The following is a 17,963-nucleotide window of genomic DNA, read 5'->3' as shown; positions in this document are numbered from 1 at the left end:
AATGATCCGAATTGGTTCCGCTCGATCGGTGATCGCCGCAAACTGAAAGTCAACAGAAAAGGGTGGTGCAACGGCCGGTTGCCTCTGGCCCTGACGCCTCAAATGTTAAGATAAAATAAATGGGGGAGGAGTGAAAGTGACGAAGAGGAAAAGAGGGGGAGGCGAAGGAAAAGGAGTTTAAAAAAGGTGGTAAGATTCCGATCGCCAAACGGAGGAGCGAAGAAACGGAATTCGGGAAGAACTGACCGGTAGCAGTAGCGGCCTCTGCCTCTCTCTCTCTCTCTCCCTTCCTTCCTCGACAAGCTTCGAGAACAGAACACGACTCTCTTTCACCGGGGTACTGACGCGCGCACCGCGAAGGCCATCTCCCTCCTTTCCTCTGGTTATTTCCTTTTTTCCCTTCTCTCTTGTTTCTATGGCTTTGGCTCTGTTTATCTATGGCTCTCTTTCTCCCAAGTTCGGTGGGTCGAAGGGGGAGGGAGCGTGAGGGGTTGGAAGTGAAGTGTTCTCCGAAGTAGGGGATGATAACGGCGACATTCGCTTGTCATCAGCCTCCGGAAGAGAAGGCGACCGCGGTCCCTTCTCCGAGAGAAAGGAACCCTCCGTCTAATGGCGACTTCCACCCCCTCTTGCCCTCGAGCTTCTCTTCGCTTCCTCTACTGACCCCAGACGCCTGTCCTGGGCTTGATCCCTTCTCTTTGATGGGTCGGTCAGGTTTTCCGACCCGTCCTTTGGGGCTTCTTGGCAAGAGCGGTGGTCGTCATGGTGCTGCCTTTTCTTCCTCCCCTGTTGCCTTCTTCTTCTTCTTCTTCTTTTTGTTTTAATTGTTTCTTCTGTTTTCTTTTCTCTAATCTCTGTCCTCTTCTGTTTTCTTTTTGGGTAATATGTTGTGTTTGATGTGTAATTTTGTTAATCAAGTTTCGTTCTTTGTTTCCTCATCTTTAGCTCTCCGTCTTTTCTCTCTCTAGAACCCGCTTCCGTCGCCGTCGTCTTTGGCTGCCTGCAGTTGCCGAATCGGAGACGGGTACCGATTAGGGAAACATGGGGAGGTACATGAGGAAGTGCAAAGGAGTAGGGGAGGTAGCGGTGATGGAGGTGTCTCAGGTCGCTGGGGTGCGGACACGCGCCCGAGCCTTGGCCGCCCTCAGGAGGAATAGCAGTGCAGCCGCTGTCGTCGGGGAGCTGCAGGTCTCTTACCTCGAGTTGAGGAGCCGGAGGCTCGTCAAGAGCGCGCCCGCCAGGGGGAAAAATGCGGAGCTTCCGGCTCGGGTGCCTGCCCCGGCGGAACGTGAGGTGAATTCCGGCGCTGCCGCCGCCTGTGAGGCGGAGGTTAGGACTTCCAGCAACGGGTCGAGCGTGGAGGATGATGCGCCGGGTGCGGGGAGGTGCGGCGACGTCTCGGATCTGGAGGTGAGAATTTTCGTTATCTTTTGGTGATCTTCGCTTCCGTTTCGGCCTTCCGGAGTGTTCCGCTCATTAACGGTGTCGGGGTTCGTTCGATCTCAGGTGGAGGTTTCGCTGGGGGAGACTGCCGTGGACTACGAATGCTCGGGGAGGTAATCCACTCTCTTCTTCCTTGCTCTCCTTCTCCTTTCTGCGTCTTTTCTGCAAAATTGCTCGCTTAATTGAGTTAATTCTTTCACCTCTTCCGCAGCATCAGGGAAGCGGCCGCATCGAGCAATCTCGGAGAGGAATCCGAAGCTCTCGAGTCAACGACGAGTCCGGACGTCAACAATTACGGCGATCACGGCCGGAAAACCTCAAAACGATCGGCGCCTTCAGTGTCGGAGATCGAAGAATTCTTCGCCGCATTCGACAAGGAAGAGCAACGGCGATTCACCGAGAGGTACAATTTCCCGAACTTCTTCTTCCTTGCAATTTTTCTTTTTTCATTTTTTTCCCTTTTCGGGGAGAGAAAGATAGAGGTCACTCCATGTGAGTGAAAATTGGCTTAATTATCGACCTTAATCCCGGTTTTCCCTTTTCGTTTTCTCAGGTATAACTATGACCCGGTGAAGGATGTACCCTTGGCAGGTAGATACGAGTGGGTGAAAGTGACGCCGTGAAGTGAAGACGAAGACAGAAGAAAGATGGAGAGAGGGCAGGCTGCACAGTGTGAAAACTTAACACTTACAGTCCTCCCCTCCGCCTCCATCCTTTGTCTCTTTCTCCGGCTTCTTGTTAAACAAGGCACCGAACTTCTCCTCCTCCTCAAATCTCAATCCCCCGCCCCCCGTCTTTATTTTTCTAGCTACTGAGTTCCTCTGTAGATGATTAAGAATCAGGAACCCAAACCCCCAATTCTCCTTCCTCTTGTTCATGTTCCCCTTGTTCAATTGCCGGAATAAAATTTCACCTTTAACGAATCATCTCTTTGCTTAATAATTCCTCTGTGAAATCTGTGTTATTCTGCTAGTTATCGTCTTCTTTAGAGAGCGAGAGAGAGAGAGAGAGGTGTGGGTGGTGGAGTGAGGAGGGGGCCAAGGCCAACCCTCCATCCATCGGCCACCTGTGGGAGTCGTGGTGGGGCTGCGATTCATGCGGAACGGCCCTCCTGCCTCGCACGTGCTGGGTTGGATTTTGGGAGGAGGAACAGAGCGCCCCCTCCTTTCCCCAACGCCCATTCTTCCTTTGTCCGTGCCCTCCTCCCCTTCCCCGTGGCCTGCGTGAGACAAAAAAGAAAAGGGGGACGTGACAGGAGGGGACGCATTTTTGGTGTGCCGCCGTTGCTTCGGTCGTGACTCGTGATCTCAGGAGCGCCGGCGAGGGAGGACCATCGTGAGAGTTGGTTGTACGACCCCTAGAGCTAGAAAGAGGTTTATCCAAAATTCTCTCATCTCTGTGTTATTTTTCCAATCGCCTGAACAACAGAAAAAGACTGTCTGACTTCATATGGCCTGCCGGGCGGCCGGCCGGTAGCTGTTCATATCTTATTCTCTCCGGCCAACGGTGGCAGGATCATGCATCCAATACATATTATCGGCTTATCAATTTTCCAAAGAAGAAGTCACAACAAAAGCATTTCATCTTTAGTTTGTCATGCCCTGTTGCCTCTTCTTTGCAAAGCTGATCATGTAAAAGTAAAAAGAAAACATAAACAGCTGAGGTAATTAACCTGCCGACGTCTAGTACGGTACGCAGTGAGGCAGTTTTCATTTATTTATTACGGAATATTCTTTTAATCTTGTCAAGGTTGTCTTGCTATGATTTAACATCAGGGGAAGATCTAATCTTTAAGCTTATTCATCACAATATCATAAAGAACTGATATCAAACTCAACCAGAGACGATCAAAGGCCTTCTAAAGAAAGTGACCAGCGTCTGAGAGCAACTCATGCTTCCATCCTCACAATTAAGACAACATAAAAAGGAAAAACAAGAAAACGGAAGTATCCACGGCAATTAGCCTTGTAATCTGTAAATGTTCCATGGCCACAAGTTTCATCCGCTATTCAACTTCATCATCAATTTTTAATGGAAACATTACTTGAAGAGCAACCATTTTATTGAATTTTAGTGTTGTATCATTATTTTTCCTTGGAGATTCGCTCGAAACATGTAATGTTTAAAACAGAAGTAGCTCCAAGTTCACAACCATTTGTAAAGGGTTCTCACAAGTTGGTGCAGAGCAGACGGCCTCTGGTCTTCTCCACTCCCTCCCTCCCTCCCTTAGAAGACAAGAAAGAGTTCCGCCAATCTCTCTCTTCCACGAGTCGAGCGAACTCATGCTCTCCACAGAGAGGGAGCACGTGCTATAGGGGCAGGTACTCGTCGGATCTGGTGCCCAATGGCTTCTTGAATCCCACGTCCTGGCCCCATCCTCCCGTTAGAATGTTGCCTCATCCAACTTCTTCTCTCCCCAGATTCTCTCTCCCTAGCTCTCCCCCATTAACTGTATTTCTTCCTTCTTACTCCAACGTTTCCTCCTCTCCACTCTTTTCTTTGCTTTAGTACTCACATATATATTCTCTCTCTGTCAGGCCTAAGTGCTGTCCTCCTCAAAGTAGCTACATATTTATATGGAGAGAAAGAGAGAGAGAGAGAGGGGATCGTTGCTTGCGTGTGACGATTGCCTCTGTCAATTCCCTTTTTTTATTTCTTATTGTTCTTCCTTCTTGTGCTCTCGTTTCACTTCAGTATGTCACGCCATCCACATGAGACGGAGGATTTGCTCTCAGTTTTTATCTTTCCACTGTTCAGAATTACATCTATAAACAGTTGGAGCTCTCTGGTTCTTCGCATGGAAAACAAAAAAGAAGAAGAAGAAGAAAAATTACTAAAAGCAATTTGGCCTTTGGGATCGAGATGGAACCCTTTCAAGGCATGCGAAAGGGGCTACTCAACTACTCGACCCAAGCATTCGATCTTTTCTTGTGTAAAAGGCTCTTGGTGGACAAAATTCTGCAGAGTTTGGACGTGTTCTATTGCAATTAAAACTAGACCCACTTGCATTCCCACTCTTCTTAAATTTGTCCATGTCTTTTCAAACTTGTCCATCGCAGTAACTTTATTATCCAATATAGTGGAATGTTGCTTGTGATAATATAATTTTACTTGAAAAGAAAAGTGTAAAAAAGGTCTAGTCATTAATAGAGACACGACGGAAGTATCGACTTTTACTTTAGCTAGCTCATGTAAATTAAAGTGACCAGACCGAAGTAATGAGACGTAGTTCATTTGGAAGCTAGCGTGGAACATGCAGCTCTTCCTGTTTCAACATATATGGCGACTGTTGCAAAGTTCTGCCAATTTGAGTCCTACCAACATAACATAATGGGTAAGGAAGATGGTGCTACCAAGCTTTTCCTCTTGGGTAGCAAAAAGAATGGACCAACTCACTGTTGCCTAAATACTGGAAGCTTCATTGCTTTAGAAGCATGCACGCACGCACACACACACACACATATAATGTTGAAAAACAAGAATGTGTGTGCGTTATATATATATATAGTGATGTAAAACTTTTGGATGCAGCAAGCGGAGCTCCATACAGCTGGTGATGAGTGCTGCCATTAGTATGGTGCTGCATGTGGAGTTCAACAATAGGCCAAACCAATGAAAGTGTGGCCTTTCAATTTGGGTGTTGTTGTTTGCCTATGCATGGACCACCGCTCCTGTTCTAATAAAATCCATCCATAATTTGTGTCTCTTTCATGAGTCTGTACAATTCCAAGAAAGTGGAACAGTTAAACTTGGGCAGTAAAAGCAGCAGAACTCAACCCTCTCTCTCCCGCTAAATTATGAGGTCCACAGGCAAATCTAGAGAGGTTGGAAAAATTTACAGAAGGGGAGTTTACTTGTATTGGGAGAAAAAATTGCCGGTGCTTTTACTTATTGCAGCAGCTAAGAAGCCGGAGGAACATGAACATTAAAACCAAAAGGGACCTGCAGCAGGAGGGAACTGCATTTGCCAAAAATGATCGGTCTCATTTATGACATAAGAAATTAATGTCGAGAAGGAGACAGACGTTAATAGATAGACGATTACCCTTCTTTGCTTACTTCTTCATCGTAGGCTCAACCTCGATGTGCAGTCGAATAATTGAATTTGAAATTCGAACGGGCCTCCATGCCGGTGTTTCTTCGGCACAGGCCTGCACCGTCTCCAAAAGAGTGGGTTATTTATTTGTTTGCCTTCATTAATATAAATTGGCTTTTAATGTTCTTACATGAAAATGTCTGTGTGTGCGTTTGTGCACAGTTTATGCATACACGGTTCTTCATAAAGCATAAGGCTTTTGGCTGTGTTGAAATTTGCTTTTTAATTTGTTTGGCATTGCAGGATCTTTGGAAAAGTTTAAAGGAAACAAAAAATTTGTATATTTGAGTAGATGGTCGATCCAGTTGATTGTTTTATCTTTCTTCTCTAGTGAACAAGTTACGTAGGTGATGCAGATGGAGCAGATCAGAGAAGTATATTAGAGATCATGAGGATAGAACAAGATGAACCTGCAAAAAACCTTCGTGGCAGATCTGACCCATTTACAATCCTAGCGACTATCTTATATATATGTATGTATGTATGTATCAATCTTTTCAGAAAATGCTAACATAGAAGAAACCAAACATATGATGGTCAGAGCAGAAAGCTCATGACATTTCATTTTCATCATTAACTTTCTACGGAAAAATTCTGCCAGAAGCACCAGCAGTCAAAAAGCTAGAAATTTGAAATAAATTCCTTCCTTCTTTTCTCCACAGGAAGCACTGATGCATATTTGTCTTTCAAAGAGAAAATAGTGATGCATAGTTCGAGCTTTAGAAATTTGGGAAAGCTGAAACTGGAGCACACCGGACCGCTCACTTGATGACCTTTTTGACTTCCTTGCAAAGTTCCCACAAGTAGGCCACAGGATCTGTACTTTTACTTGATGATAAGGGAAATCATTGAGTTCTTCCGAATCCGTAACACTAAAACATTTATGGAGATTTTAACTTAAAAATCTTTATACATTTCATGGATGTATAAAAATTTCACCTCTATATTTGAAATTGGTATACAGTTCTATTCTCAAGTCTGTCCCCTCTTCTCATGTAAAATGTGAGCTCCACCTCAAAATGAAGCTTAATAAATAGCCTGCTCCTACTTTAGGTTTGTTAAATTCAGGTCATATGCAGAAAAGGTTTCAGATATGTGCATTAATAACTACACCACTTTAACTTAATACATGTAAAATACACAAAACATGAGCTTCAATTAAGGAGTGTGATGGACTCGAGGACACATGCATTGATAAAAGCCATGTGCTGATTGAAGATCGAAGCATCTGTCTAAAATAAGGACGAAAACAACAATGCCATCGTTCTGTTTGCGTCAATCAAGGGCATCGGTGGATCCATCTTTTTCCTTTTCCCTTCTTACGTACGAAAAGCTAATCCAAATAAACTTGATCATGATCCCTTCAGACAATCGCAACGCACAGCGGTATTCAATTATTCGAGTATAGAAAAGTTACACGAAATTCAAGCTGAATAACATAAAACTAGTTGCAAAATATCATATGCTAAGACAAAAATGAATTTCTTGGTAGTAGTTTTGACATACATACAAAATATCATATGCTTAGACAACAATGAATTTCTTGGTAGTAGTTTTGACATACATACAAAATATCATATGCTTAGACAACAATGAATTTCTTGGTAGTAGTTTTTACATACACATAAAATATCATATGCTAAGACAACAATGAATTTCTTGGTAGTAGTTTTTACATACATACAAAATATCATATGCTAAGACAAAAATGAATTTCTTGGTAGTAGTTTTTACATACATACAAAATATCATATGCTTAGACAACAATGAATTTCTTGGTAGTAGTTTTTACATACATACAAAATATCATATGCTAAGACAACAATGAATTTCTTGGTAATATTTTTTACATACATGTAAACCAATATGGGTCACATTCAATTTACCTGCAAGCTGCAAGCAGAAGAAGAAAGTAAAGCGATGTATACCTTTGGCTGTGTTCAAACAAAAAACTTTTGTATTTACCATTAAAGTGGTTCTAGCTAAGAGTTTGTGCCTCCACATGTCCCGAATATAATTGGAGGTTTCTTGAAGATGCCAAACATGTTACGTCAACGAATGGATTTATGCTCAAAACCACAAACATGTTAATAATTTACGTATTGGAAGTGGATATCCCAAGTGGCCTGCATCTTGTCTACGCGAATATGAAATTATATATTTCCTCGTTCTTCGTTCAGTACGCATCAACTAATCTATCTGCACTTCATTGGATTAAGCATTTGTCTGGAACTCCAAATCCAAAAAGCTTCAAAGTGACTCCAAGAATGGATGAGTATCAAGTCAATTTCGAACGTCTCGGTACATGAGATACTTTTTTTAATGCGTCTTCCGTTTACATAATGAAAGACACTATGGACTTTGTTGAATAGAAATGTTATATTAAAATTTTCACTTGCAGAAAAGAAAAGTTGCTTAGGAATGCGGATCATTTTAGTGCCTCTACGTCTAGTTGTAGACCCAAAAAGAAAAAATTAGAGTTCCTTAGCGACAAACTCCACCCACCCAACAAGCCACCAATATTCATTTATTTATTTAAGAAAACATGGCTCTACAACTTTAATGAAAAGTAGGATTCGCTTTAACCTTTGCTGTTGTTTTAGGTCAATCCGGTGGCTGAGACATAAACTCAAGTGGGGAGGAGTACTAATATGTAAATCTATGTAACTATATGTACTTGTATATAAAATCAAGGAGTCAATCATATAGTAATATTTTATAAAGCCTATTTTGGACTCTACTTTGTTTAACTATATTTTTTATGTAATTGGTAGACAAACTATTTGTGTGATATTCGAAAACCACCCTGTTGAAGGACAGAGCCTCCTGCTTCTTACTCAAACAGTAAGAAGTTGCAGCAGAAAAGAACCAGAAAAGAACCAAAACAAGTGCGATTCAAAAAGGAGAAAGCTATAGGGGACGTCCTCCCAAGCTCAGATTCGTCATTGAAGAAGAGAAGTTTCAAGGTTTCTGGTTCTCATATTCGCGACTTCTGTTTCCTTAATGACAAAAAATTCTAAGTACAGGAAAGCATCGATCGACATGCGAGCGATCTTTCCGAAGTGTTCATATCTGTTCCAAATTGAAATGAACTTTCGCAGGAGTTCGTGAGTTCATGATTTCCACAGTACAGGTAGGCGAGCTTCCATGTTTGTTCTGCATCACCTCACCGCAGCAATGGCAGCAAAGTCGCTTTACTGTTTACTGCGTTCTCTAAAAGGTCCCTTTCCCCATCGCACAAAACTTAAGGAGGATGAATGTACCACCAGTGAGCAAGTGTGACCCACCTTCTTTTGGAATATATCTCGATTGAATACAGACAAATGGAACGATCTCTTTTTTGCCATGGATGAAAAAAAAGCAACCATTCTAAGAATCTTGGTGCAGAAAGTTTCACAAATTCAGTCTTACCGTAGCTGCTGGGAAAGCCCAAAGTGGAGTCTACAGCAACTTGCTTAATTTTCAGAACACCAACTAGAAGAAATTTAAAAGAACTTCAAGCAAAAGTTGCTGTCTGCAACATGTCACTATGTGCAGATAATACAAACCATGTAAAAAACTTTGATGGCGGAGAATGTTATGCAGTTTGTTCTGCTCGTACAGCTACAGTAAAAATGTTGCAGTAGTCCTTTGTTTTTCTGAGGGGTCACCTCAGCTGCTTTATCGGCTGTCCTTTGGCCACATGGTGCTTCCGTTGGATGCCCGTAGCTTCCAAAAGCCAGATCTAACTCTTCCACTGTCGTCTTCCCAGGACTGTTGCTTTCAACTAGCTAGTGGAAGCTGCGCCATTTTCGCCTCTGGAATATTGTAAAAACTTTATGCGTCTCTTGTGCTCGTCAGCGTACGAACAACCATGGCCAAGCACTAATGCACCAAAGGAACATAGAAAGAATCATATCAGTGAAGACCAAGGCCCATATGTGGCCCAAAATGTGCTCAAGTGGATTAGATTCTTCATGAATTCTTCATCTTTTGCTAAGAAAGACATCGATCGCGTTCTTGGACCACATTTTTATAATATAATACATCATGAAATTATGTTCAGGTTTATTTAGAAACATGTATCGCTGATCACATCGTGCATTCAATTCCGGTAGAAAAAAACTTAATAATGTCTTTAGAACATGAATTTTGATAACAATTTTATAAGAAAATAATGTTATCTTCCTTGGGAATGTAAAAAAAGGTCATGCTTCATCCAGCTTCTGTCAGAATTTGATTTAATAGAATTTTATGGGATTGGATTCAAGCCCTCTTTTGAAAAATCAAAACTGAACCCAACTAGCATAATGTGTCTCACATTTTAGGTCCAATCAAATCTTTGTTGGATACCAGTAATCGATTATCAGACGCAAATAATCCAAACTTAGTTATGAAAATTGCACATTGAATCTGAATTCACTTAGAAATTGGATTTGAATTTCAACATCTAATGTCCTTGTTGGATTTAAATATCAAAAAGTTAATATCTAATGTCAATTACATATGAGTACAGTTATTCCACAATCTTAAGTTCCCATGAAGATGTGCCTATCTCAAGAAATACAAGAGAGAACACAGTACCTTGCTTGAAGGGCTAAGGCGAAACATAAATCTGTTCAAGTACACACTTAGCTGCTTTTGTCTTAAGAAACTGAGTCTGACAGGATCAGATCTCATTCTACTTTAGGGTGGGTCCGAACCCATTGCATGTGGGCTATGTTTGTTCCGGACTAGGTTCTCGCCTACGCCCAATAAAGTACCCACCATTTGCCTACTATAAAAGAATGTCGATATATATATATATATATATATATATATATATATATATATATATATATATATATATATATATATATATATATCACATGCAAAGGTGTGAATAGACCAGCTAATAGGTTTTGTCTAACTACATATTTTTACATTTCTTTTAAAACAAATTATGTAGATGTGTTTTTCATATATAAAATTATGAAAATTAATATAAAAATTATATCTCTTTTGAACATAGAAGATGGCCTTGTAAGCTAAGAAATTCTAATAATTAATTATTAATTTTTTAAAATGTATGTTGGTTACACACTTGAGGAAAAATATTTTTAGTTCTTATAGACTCATAATGCCTTAGATCACATTTTTATTATTAATGAATTTACAAAAAACGAGTAAGAATGTAAAATATAGATATGACGAATATTTCTATCAAGAAATGTGAAAATGGGCTCTCCAAATATGTCTCGTATCGTATGCGCAGCCACATTTTCATAAATCTGACTACACGCACAAATGTAAAAATCCATCGAGTTATAGCAATGTAAAAAGTTCTTCAAAATTCGACTTCCGAATTACATTTCATGAGCCAGAAAAGTTAAAACTGTTACATTTTAAAACTATAAAATCAAATTTATGATTCGTCGGATGTGGACGATCCTTTTTAACCCAAGAGCGATAAATTGGAAGAAACCACCAAACGCAAAGGAGGGCGACGGCGGGGCCCACCCTCCTCCATTTGGCCGACCCTACCGAGTGGCGGGACCCAGCGCCTCTGCTTCCTTTCCCCTCCCCTTGCTGACGTGGCTGCGCATCGGATACCCGAACTCGCTGGGCCCCACTACGTTAGGGACCAGGGATGTGGGGGCTCCGTCCATTTAAAAGGTTCCCGTTTTTCTAACTTCAGGATCTGCCCACTTCTCCCTCTACTGAACAGTAAACTACAGAGCGTGTTCTGGAACTTCCATTCGAATTTCGCATGCGAATATGAAAAATTCTTTGTTTTAAATTAATTTTGCTGACTTTTTAAATGGAAAATAGGATATAAGGTCATATTAGTAGCGTCTTATAAATCCTATGGTTGCTTTTTGATATTAGATATAACATGATCGAGCTTCACCGGCTACACTTCCAATATAAATTTTTTCTTCTCTAACTGTGATGGGCCTCGTAAAAAACTGAACGGAGGAGCAGAACTACAGCTAGAAAGGGAAAGAACGTTAGAAGAAAGAACAAAGAAAAGCACATAGAGAGAGAGCGAGAAAGAGACTGTAAGAACCATGCACATTAGAGAGCAGCAGACAACTGAGATTTGGTTAACCCCACAAAGATGCTGCTGCTGAGGTGCTGCTGAATCTGCTGATGATGGCAGAGGTCTCCCCGGTTTCAAGGGTAGGGGGCTCGTGTCTTGTAGCTCTGCCTCTGATCTTATCAAAGATTTCTCATCAGTTGATCACTAATAACTGCTGTGTCATCGTGATGTTGTTGTACTGCTGCTCAGTTCTCCAGAATGTATGCAACAACGTCCATACACGTGATACAGAAGCATGCCATGATATATGATGTGTGAGTCCAAACTCCTCATCATAACCTTCAATGCCTTCATTAATGGCAACCCAGCCGCAGATGGCAGCAAAGCCCCCGCGCAATGGAGAAGGTATGAATGAGACGCTGCAGGCACTGTAAAAACCCGCAGACCCAGTTGTCAGAAGCAATTAAAGGCCATGTTTGGCACCTTTCAAGAAGACGAACAACTTCATGATTCAAATTGCAAATAGGCTTGCTGTTCTCGCTCTCAGGCGACAGAATCTGAAGTCGATTCAAAAATCGTCCAACCGCCTCCTTTTTTTTAATGTTTTTTCTCGTTTGCTATTATTTATTACATGGAGAACTGCATTTAAATTTGGAGATATCAATCCCTTAGCCATGAGCTTGGTGGACCACGTGAACAACCATTTTGGGATGAATTCATTTATGGATCATTGAGAAGCCAAACAAGCGCTCTTAAAAGCTAGCATTCATATATATATATATATATATATATATATATATATATATATATATATATATATATATATATATATATATATATATATGTATATATATATATATATATGTATATATATATATAAAGGAAAAATATTGTAAGAAAAAATTATAAGTTACTTCTATGCATAGAACCCTAGTGGTTGATGTGGACGTGGTGGAATGGATAAAACTAACGAGAATTGCATTTTGAATTAAAAGCGGGCTCATATTCAGTTAAGTTGCATTTAAAACAGCAGTAAGAATCTAAGGAATACATGTGGGTATATTGATTCAATGAAGATATACACGAACCCAAAAATCACCCGGTGGACAAAACAAATTAATAAATGCGATCTGCAAAGTGTATTTAATAAAAATTAGGTAAGCTTTGAGTGGCGCTATTTAAATGCATATGAAGGGAGAAACAAGAGTGAGAGGAAGGGCGCATAAATCATGATGCTTCAAACTTGACGGCTTAGAAAAATTATGATTCTGATGAGAAAAATCATATTAAAGGTAGGTTCTTACATTGAATTAAGTGATTTTTTTTTTTGTTTTTTGCCTTTATTTTGCCTTGCTAGGAAATTGGCAGTGTACCAAATCAATGAGAGACTTGTTTTTCAGAGTGGAAATTCCGGTTGGACTGGACTTACCGCCGCAAGACTCAAATCTAAATTCAAAAGCGACTGGATGTAACAGATCTGGACCAGGTCCATACGGCACAAATGAGAAATTATTGATGTCCTTTTCATTGAAAAGTTGCCCATCAATATTAGAAATTTGGATCAGAACCTGGATATTGTATGAATTAATAGGAAATTCATACCTGGAAGGATGTTATTAATAGTTACCTACATATCTCATCAAAACTGGATCATATTCAATGCTTTGGCACCCAACTGACCTAATCGTGAGACGCAAACATGGATCTTTTCCATGTAATTCATGTTCTAATTCAACACTTGGGATTGACACACAATTTTCTTTTAGTTATTTGAGTTAAGCAGGGAGTAGTACTCAACTGAAATCCAAAACCATGGAGTCAGAAGTTGAAAACCACATTTTATAATTCAGATAGTTACCATCATAAACTCATATAAGGGCCAGGGGAGAAACAGAATTGGAATGCCCATGTGCAAAGTTTTCCAATTCAGATTCACAGGGATGATTTTCCTCGTCGTCAATAGCATTAATCTTTAAGTAAAGGATGATCTGAAGACATGAGTCGTTAATTTATTCATTTGATTTTTAACACAAGCCAAATTAAGAGTTACCATAAACTTATGAAACAAACTACAACGCACATTATTACATTATTAAAGAATTTTAAACAACCAATTGCAATAAAGAATTGAACGTATATATGATACAGAATTTCAATGTCTTCAATTCAGTGGGACATGGCGGTTGCTGCCCTCAGTTGCCGGAGTTTCCTTTCTTCGGACAGCAGCTTTGCAAACCTTCAATTAAAAGCAACAATATACAAGAGTGAGTCGCTTCCATATTAATGTTGAAGAAGCAATCAGATGCTCATGTAAGTGATGAAATCCATCAAACAAAAACCTTTGCAATCCATCGCCATACCTGATAAGTGCACCTTTGTTGGTGCCTTCATTCTCTGTGGGTTTAAACTCACCTGTCCCCAAGTTCACACGTGAAACTGGTGTTTCCAACAGAGCTTCACCAGCCTTCACCAAGTTCGCTAGATTTTTCTTCGTCGATATGTCAACCGAAGACGTGTTACCGCTTAAACTGTCATCCTAACTCAAGATGAAGCTTCTTAGTAAGCTGCATAGATTCAACTGAGTTGAACTACACTAAATAAATAACTCCTGTGATCAAGTTTATTTGTTTGATCATTATCCTAGCTATTTTAATCTATATTAACACCAAGTATTAAAATTTTTTAGATTACTGTTAATTCATGCTACAAATGCGGGCTTTCTTTGCTCTTTTCTCCTGCTTTTTGATCAGAGCCAATGAGGCTTCGCGTAATCAGAATATGTAACGCACCTGGATCCGCAAATACTGTTGTTCAGAGTTAAGTGCTTGGAAGACGACGGAGAGATGGAAATCGACCATGTCTCCACTCGAATGAGTGAACGTATCGATCAAAGGGCTGCTTCCATCGTTCAAAAGCCATCCCCATAAACCCCATTTTGCAGCTGCTTTAGCACTGTATCTATGTTCAATCTTTGCCGTTCCTGTTCCAAGAGAGATGACCAGAAACCTTCCGTAGTCCATAGGTTTAACTGGGAAGAAATTCGGATTTCGGCGGAAGATTTCGCGACAAACTTCACTCACTGCCACCAACGTCTACAAAACATAATTATCAAAGATTTAAACAAACAAATACATACAATATGTATGGATATTGCATTTTTTTTTTCTTTTTTTTTTCCCCACTCAGAATGTATTTTCTTCTTCACCGATATGCATTTTATGAAAAGGCATAACTTCAATAAAAATCCCACAAGGAAAAGACTTATCCCACAAAGGCTTGTTGAGAGAGCTTTCACATTTTCATTCAAATAGAATAGTTTAAAGTTTAAATGAGTTTTCTAATATTACATATCTGTCCAAGCCAAGGATGTTTGTATTGAAAGAACGAACTCATGCAGCCAAAGAAGTTCCCGCAACCAAGCTTTTAAAACCCAGTTACTCGGACTCGACTCGGCTGGTTTGGACTTGTAACTTGGTGAGTCAACTTGGTGACTCAGACTGGGTTATGTTAACTTTTTTTTTAAGAAATAACAATGTATAACTTTCTTTTAAATGTAAAAAAAAAAGTAAAATGACTTAATTTTTTTCTTATATGATTCAAAAACAAATCAAGTTAACGTCAAATGAAGTAATATAAACAAATATGCATTCAGTTGAAACTAACGAACGATAAAGATTAAAAAATGGAGAGATAGCAGGTAGATGCTGGAACCGTAACAACTAAAAAATGATGAGAATTAGACGAAATAAAAGAGAAACAGAATTGAGCCGGGGGGGCACAACATTCAACTTATTGAATTGAGCAACAATTTTTTCACATTCAAGAAGGAAGGATATTCTCTCAAAACATGTATCATTATTTATGAGTCCATAAACATCGTTGTGAGTTTCTTACGCAAAGATTATACTAATAGTTCTTGGACAATACGTTAGAGCCTTTATGTATTCAGTCCTTAATATTCAAAGACTCTTGCATGCAAAGATTATTCTAGTGCAAACGCTTAGACAGCTTACTGGATTATTTGCAGCCACGCCTCCATCAACAAGGTCGAACCTCCTCAGCGTCTTTCCATTTTCATCTGTGGTTTCAAATTGGTGTGCAGGAAGGTACGTTGGGGCAGCAGACGTACTGATGCATATGTCATGCAGGGGAGCATTCAAACTGATGTCCTTTGCCAGCTGAGTCATGAAACAACGAATTCAATCCTCTAATATGGATTTCCAACGGCATATCAATAAAAGCATAGTTTTTCGATCTTCACTCTTGTTACAAAATTAAAATATTATGGTGAAGAAGAGGAGTAAACTACAGGAAATTGTTGTTGGTGTTTCATTTTCTTATTGTTACATTGGTGGAGATTATGGTGATACAATGATACGGACCTGAAACGAAGAGAAGATGGTGGGCTGAAGAAATTTGATGTCGAAGGCAGGGATGACCACATTAGTCACAGTTTGGTGCAATTTGGTGTCTCCAAGCTTGTCTTTGACGAGCTGACGCAGATATTTGCCGTCATATTTAGGTCCGGCGATGGCACCAACCAGCTTCTTCATCTTACCCCATAGGCCTCTGAAATTCCACATGCACAGTACAAATAATCAGTTGCAGGATCAATCCCATGGCAACCAGTATATATGAACTACTATGATCAACAGCCTAACAGATATCGGCTGCATCGCATTTTGCCCCCGCGTGAGGTACCTGGACTGAGGGAAGATCTTGGGGCAGTGTTCGAGATAGAAGGGAACAATATCCTTGGCTGAGAAGAGGGGTCGGTTGTTCCGGCCGGGAGCGGTAAGCATAGCCGTCACCAGACCACCCGTGCTTGTTCCTGCCACCACATCGAAGTAATCGGCGATTCTCGCATCCTTCCCGTCCAATTCCTGTTCATTACAATTAGAAAATCGACCATTTCTTGTGAGTCTCATAATATAGAGACTCACATATAACTCAAACAACTCTATCTTTTTCAATAAGTATAAGCTATGAGTTCACGAAATATAATCTCTTTCCTTATATATATTTATAAACAATTGTATATAACAGCTACCTTTTTAATCTAGAAGGATTGATTTTCCACATGACAATGTGTGAATAAGAACACGCAAATAATTTCCATCTGTCTCTCTCTCTCTCTCTCTCTACATATATATATATATATATATATTAACGCAATGTATGAGACTCGCACCAATGGAACCTTTGCAAAATATCAACGAGAACAATATCAACGAGAAAACGACAACTATTATTGTAGTGCATGTCAAGAGCTTACTGTTTTAGATAACTTGAATGTCAACCTGGGGTAACGCATTCACCAAGAAACCGGCGAGCATGCGACCTCCTTTGACTCGTAGACTCAGTATACCTTGAAAAGCTAATGAAGGGGGTCGCCCAACTTTTCATTACCTGAAGTTGTGCTTCAAGGAAGCTAAGAATGATGCCAGGAATTATCCCTCTGACTCCTCCGCCATCAATGCTCAGAATTGTAATGAGATTGCAATTATAAGGCCGTGGTTCGATTTTAGCCACTGGTGATGCTGCAGCCATCTCTCTCTCGGTTTGTTGTTCTAGCTATTTAAGCTTGTTGATATCAAAAGTAGAGAAGATCTTCCGGTGGGACTCAGGCTGCAGAGTGTGTAGATGACTAATTAATGTCACAAGCTCTTTGTGTCTCTGCGGGAATGTTGAGTAGAGAAGAACATCGCAGTGCTTGTTGCTATTTATAGAACGAGAGGACCTGAAGCTTCCTGAGTAGAGGTCCTTACAGATCGTTGTCCCCATCGACACCATCAGCCACGCGTACGTTTTTTATTCAAAGCGTGTCCTGAATAGGGTCGTATTCAAAGCGTAGAGGATTTGCTGCCTTTTTTATATTTCACCCACAAATTTGGACGATTGGTATATCAGCTGAAGTTCATCCATGTCAAACACAAATCCGTCTCTTGGCTTTGACTTGGACTTAGATAGCTCTGGGAATGATATTTACTCAAAATCATAAAATTTGAATTCTAGTGAAGCTGTTTGGCATTATAAACAAAGTGTGAGAGTTTCATAAATGGGCTTTAAAATTGGGATAAATTCTTGAAATATTTAAATAATTGTCTTATAAATCTACCTCAGTTTTGAGATAAATTCATGGAACTCTCACATGTTATTCTTAATGCCAAATGGGCCATAAACATCCGTCCAAATCATGTAAAATGCTTACTTCTAACTTTCTTTAATGTTTTCTCGATCCAAATTGACCGTTTCCTTGGATCAAGTTTAATTTTAACAGGGCAAGAAAAGATAATGTTTCTTTAAGAAAATTTCTACTTTCTGACCTGCCTTTAACCTAGAATTTGGAAAAGGCGACTACTGTTTATGATTTTCTTAATACGAGCTACACTTTTCCTCATAACTGTTGGACGCGGCTTAAAC

The 17,963-nt window shown here is 40.1% G+C and overlaps 2 protein-coding genes across 3 annotated transcripts; one reads left to right on the top strand and one right to left on the bottom strand.

Annotated features, from left to right (window-relative positions):
- LOC116258327 (cyclin-dependent kinase inhibitor 5-like) lies at positions 1-2,369 on the top strand. Of its 2 annotated transcripts, none has more exons than XM_031635419.2 (5): positions 1-382; positions 946-1,410; positions 1,507-1,556; positions 1,655-1,846; positions 1,997-2,369. In XM_031635419.2, the coding sequence occupies exons 2-5, from the start codon at positions 1,042-1,044 to the stop codon at positions 2,064-2,066; spliced, it is 681 nt and encodes a 226-aa protein (XP_031491279.1). In that variant the 5' UTR covers positions 1-382; positions 946-1,041; the 3' UTR covers positions 2,067-2,369. The 2 variants fall into 2 exon arrangements, with proteins under 2 accessions (XP_031491279.1, XP_031491278.1); XM_031635418.2 differs by having other exon boundaries at positions 2-382; positions 969-1,410.
- A 9,364-nt stretch (positions 2,370-11,733) lies between these two features.
- Positions 11,734-17,144, bottom strand: LOC116259587 (patatin-like protein 2). The gene is made up of 8 exons (XM_031637443.2): positions 16,950-17,144; positions 16,242-16,423; positions 15,923-16,109; positions 15,554-15,718; positions 14,330-14,632; positions 13,901-14,076; positions 13,717-13,776; positions 11,734-11,968 (listed from the first exon to the last, which is right to left on the bottom strand). Exons 1-8 carry the CDS (start codon positions 17,088-17,090, stop codon positions 11,734-11,736), a joined length of 1,449 nt encoding a protein of 482 aa, XP_031493303.1. The 5' UTR covers positions 17,091-17,144.
- Positions 17,145-17,963: the final 819 nt, after the last annotated feature.

Source organism: Nymphaea colorata, chromosome 8 (assembly GCF_008831285.2).
Source record: "Nymphaea colorata isolate Beijing-Zhang1983 chromosome 8, ASM883128v2, whole genome shotgun sequence".
Lineage (NCBI taxonomy): Eukaryota > Viridiplantae > Streptophyta > Magnoliopsida > Nymphaeales > Nymphaeaceae > Nymphaea > Nymphaea colorata.
This window is presented reverse-complemented; position numbering and strand designations above follow the sequence as displayed.

What these genes read in the sequence shown, in the direction of transcription:
- LOC116258327 (XM_031635419.2), top strand. Translation starts at nt 1,042, where the DNA reads ATGGGGAGGTACATGAGGAAGTGCAAAGGAGTAGGGGAGGTAGCGGTG. An exon ending in GCGACGTCTCGGATCTGGAG is followed by an intron (nt 1,411 to 1,506) that starts GTGAGAATTTTC and finishes GTTCGATCTCAG; the next exon opens with GTGGAGGTTTCGCTGGGGGA. An exon ending in CAACGGCGATTCACCGAGAG is followed by an intron (nt 1,847 to 1,996) that starts GTACAATTTCCC and finishes TCGTTTTCTCAG; the next exon opens with GTATAACTATGACCCGGTGA.
- LOC116259587 (XM_031637443.2), bottom strand. Translation starts at nt 17,090, where the DNA reads ATGGCTGCAGCATCACCAGTGGCTAAAATCGAACCACGGCCTTATAAT. An exon ending in AACAGTATTTGCGGATCCAG is followed by an intron (nt 14,077 to 14,329) that starts GTGCGTTACATA and finishes ATCTTGAGTTAG; the next exon opens with GATGACAGTTTAAGCGGTAA. An exon ending in AACAAAGGTGCACTTATCAG is followed by an intron (nt 13,777 to 13,900) that starts GTATGGCGATGG and finishes TTTTAATTGAAG; the next exon opens with GTTTGCAAAGCTGCTGTCCG.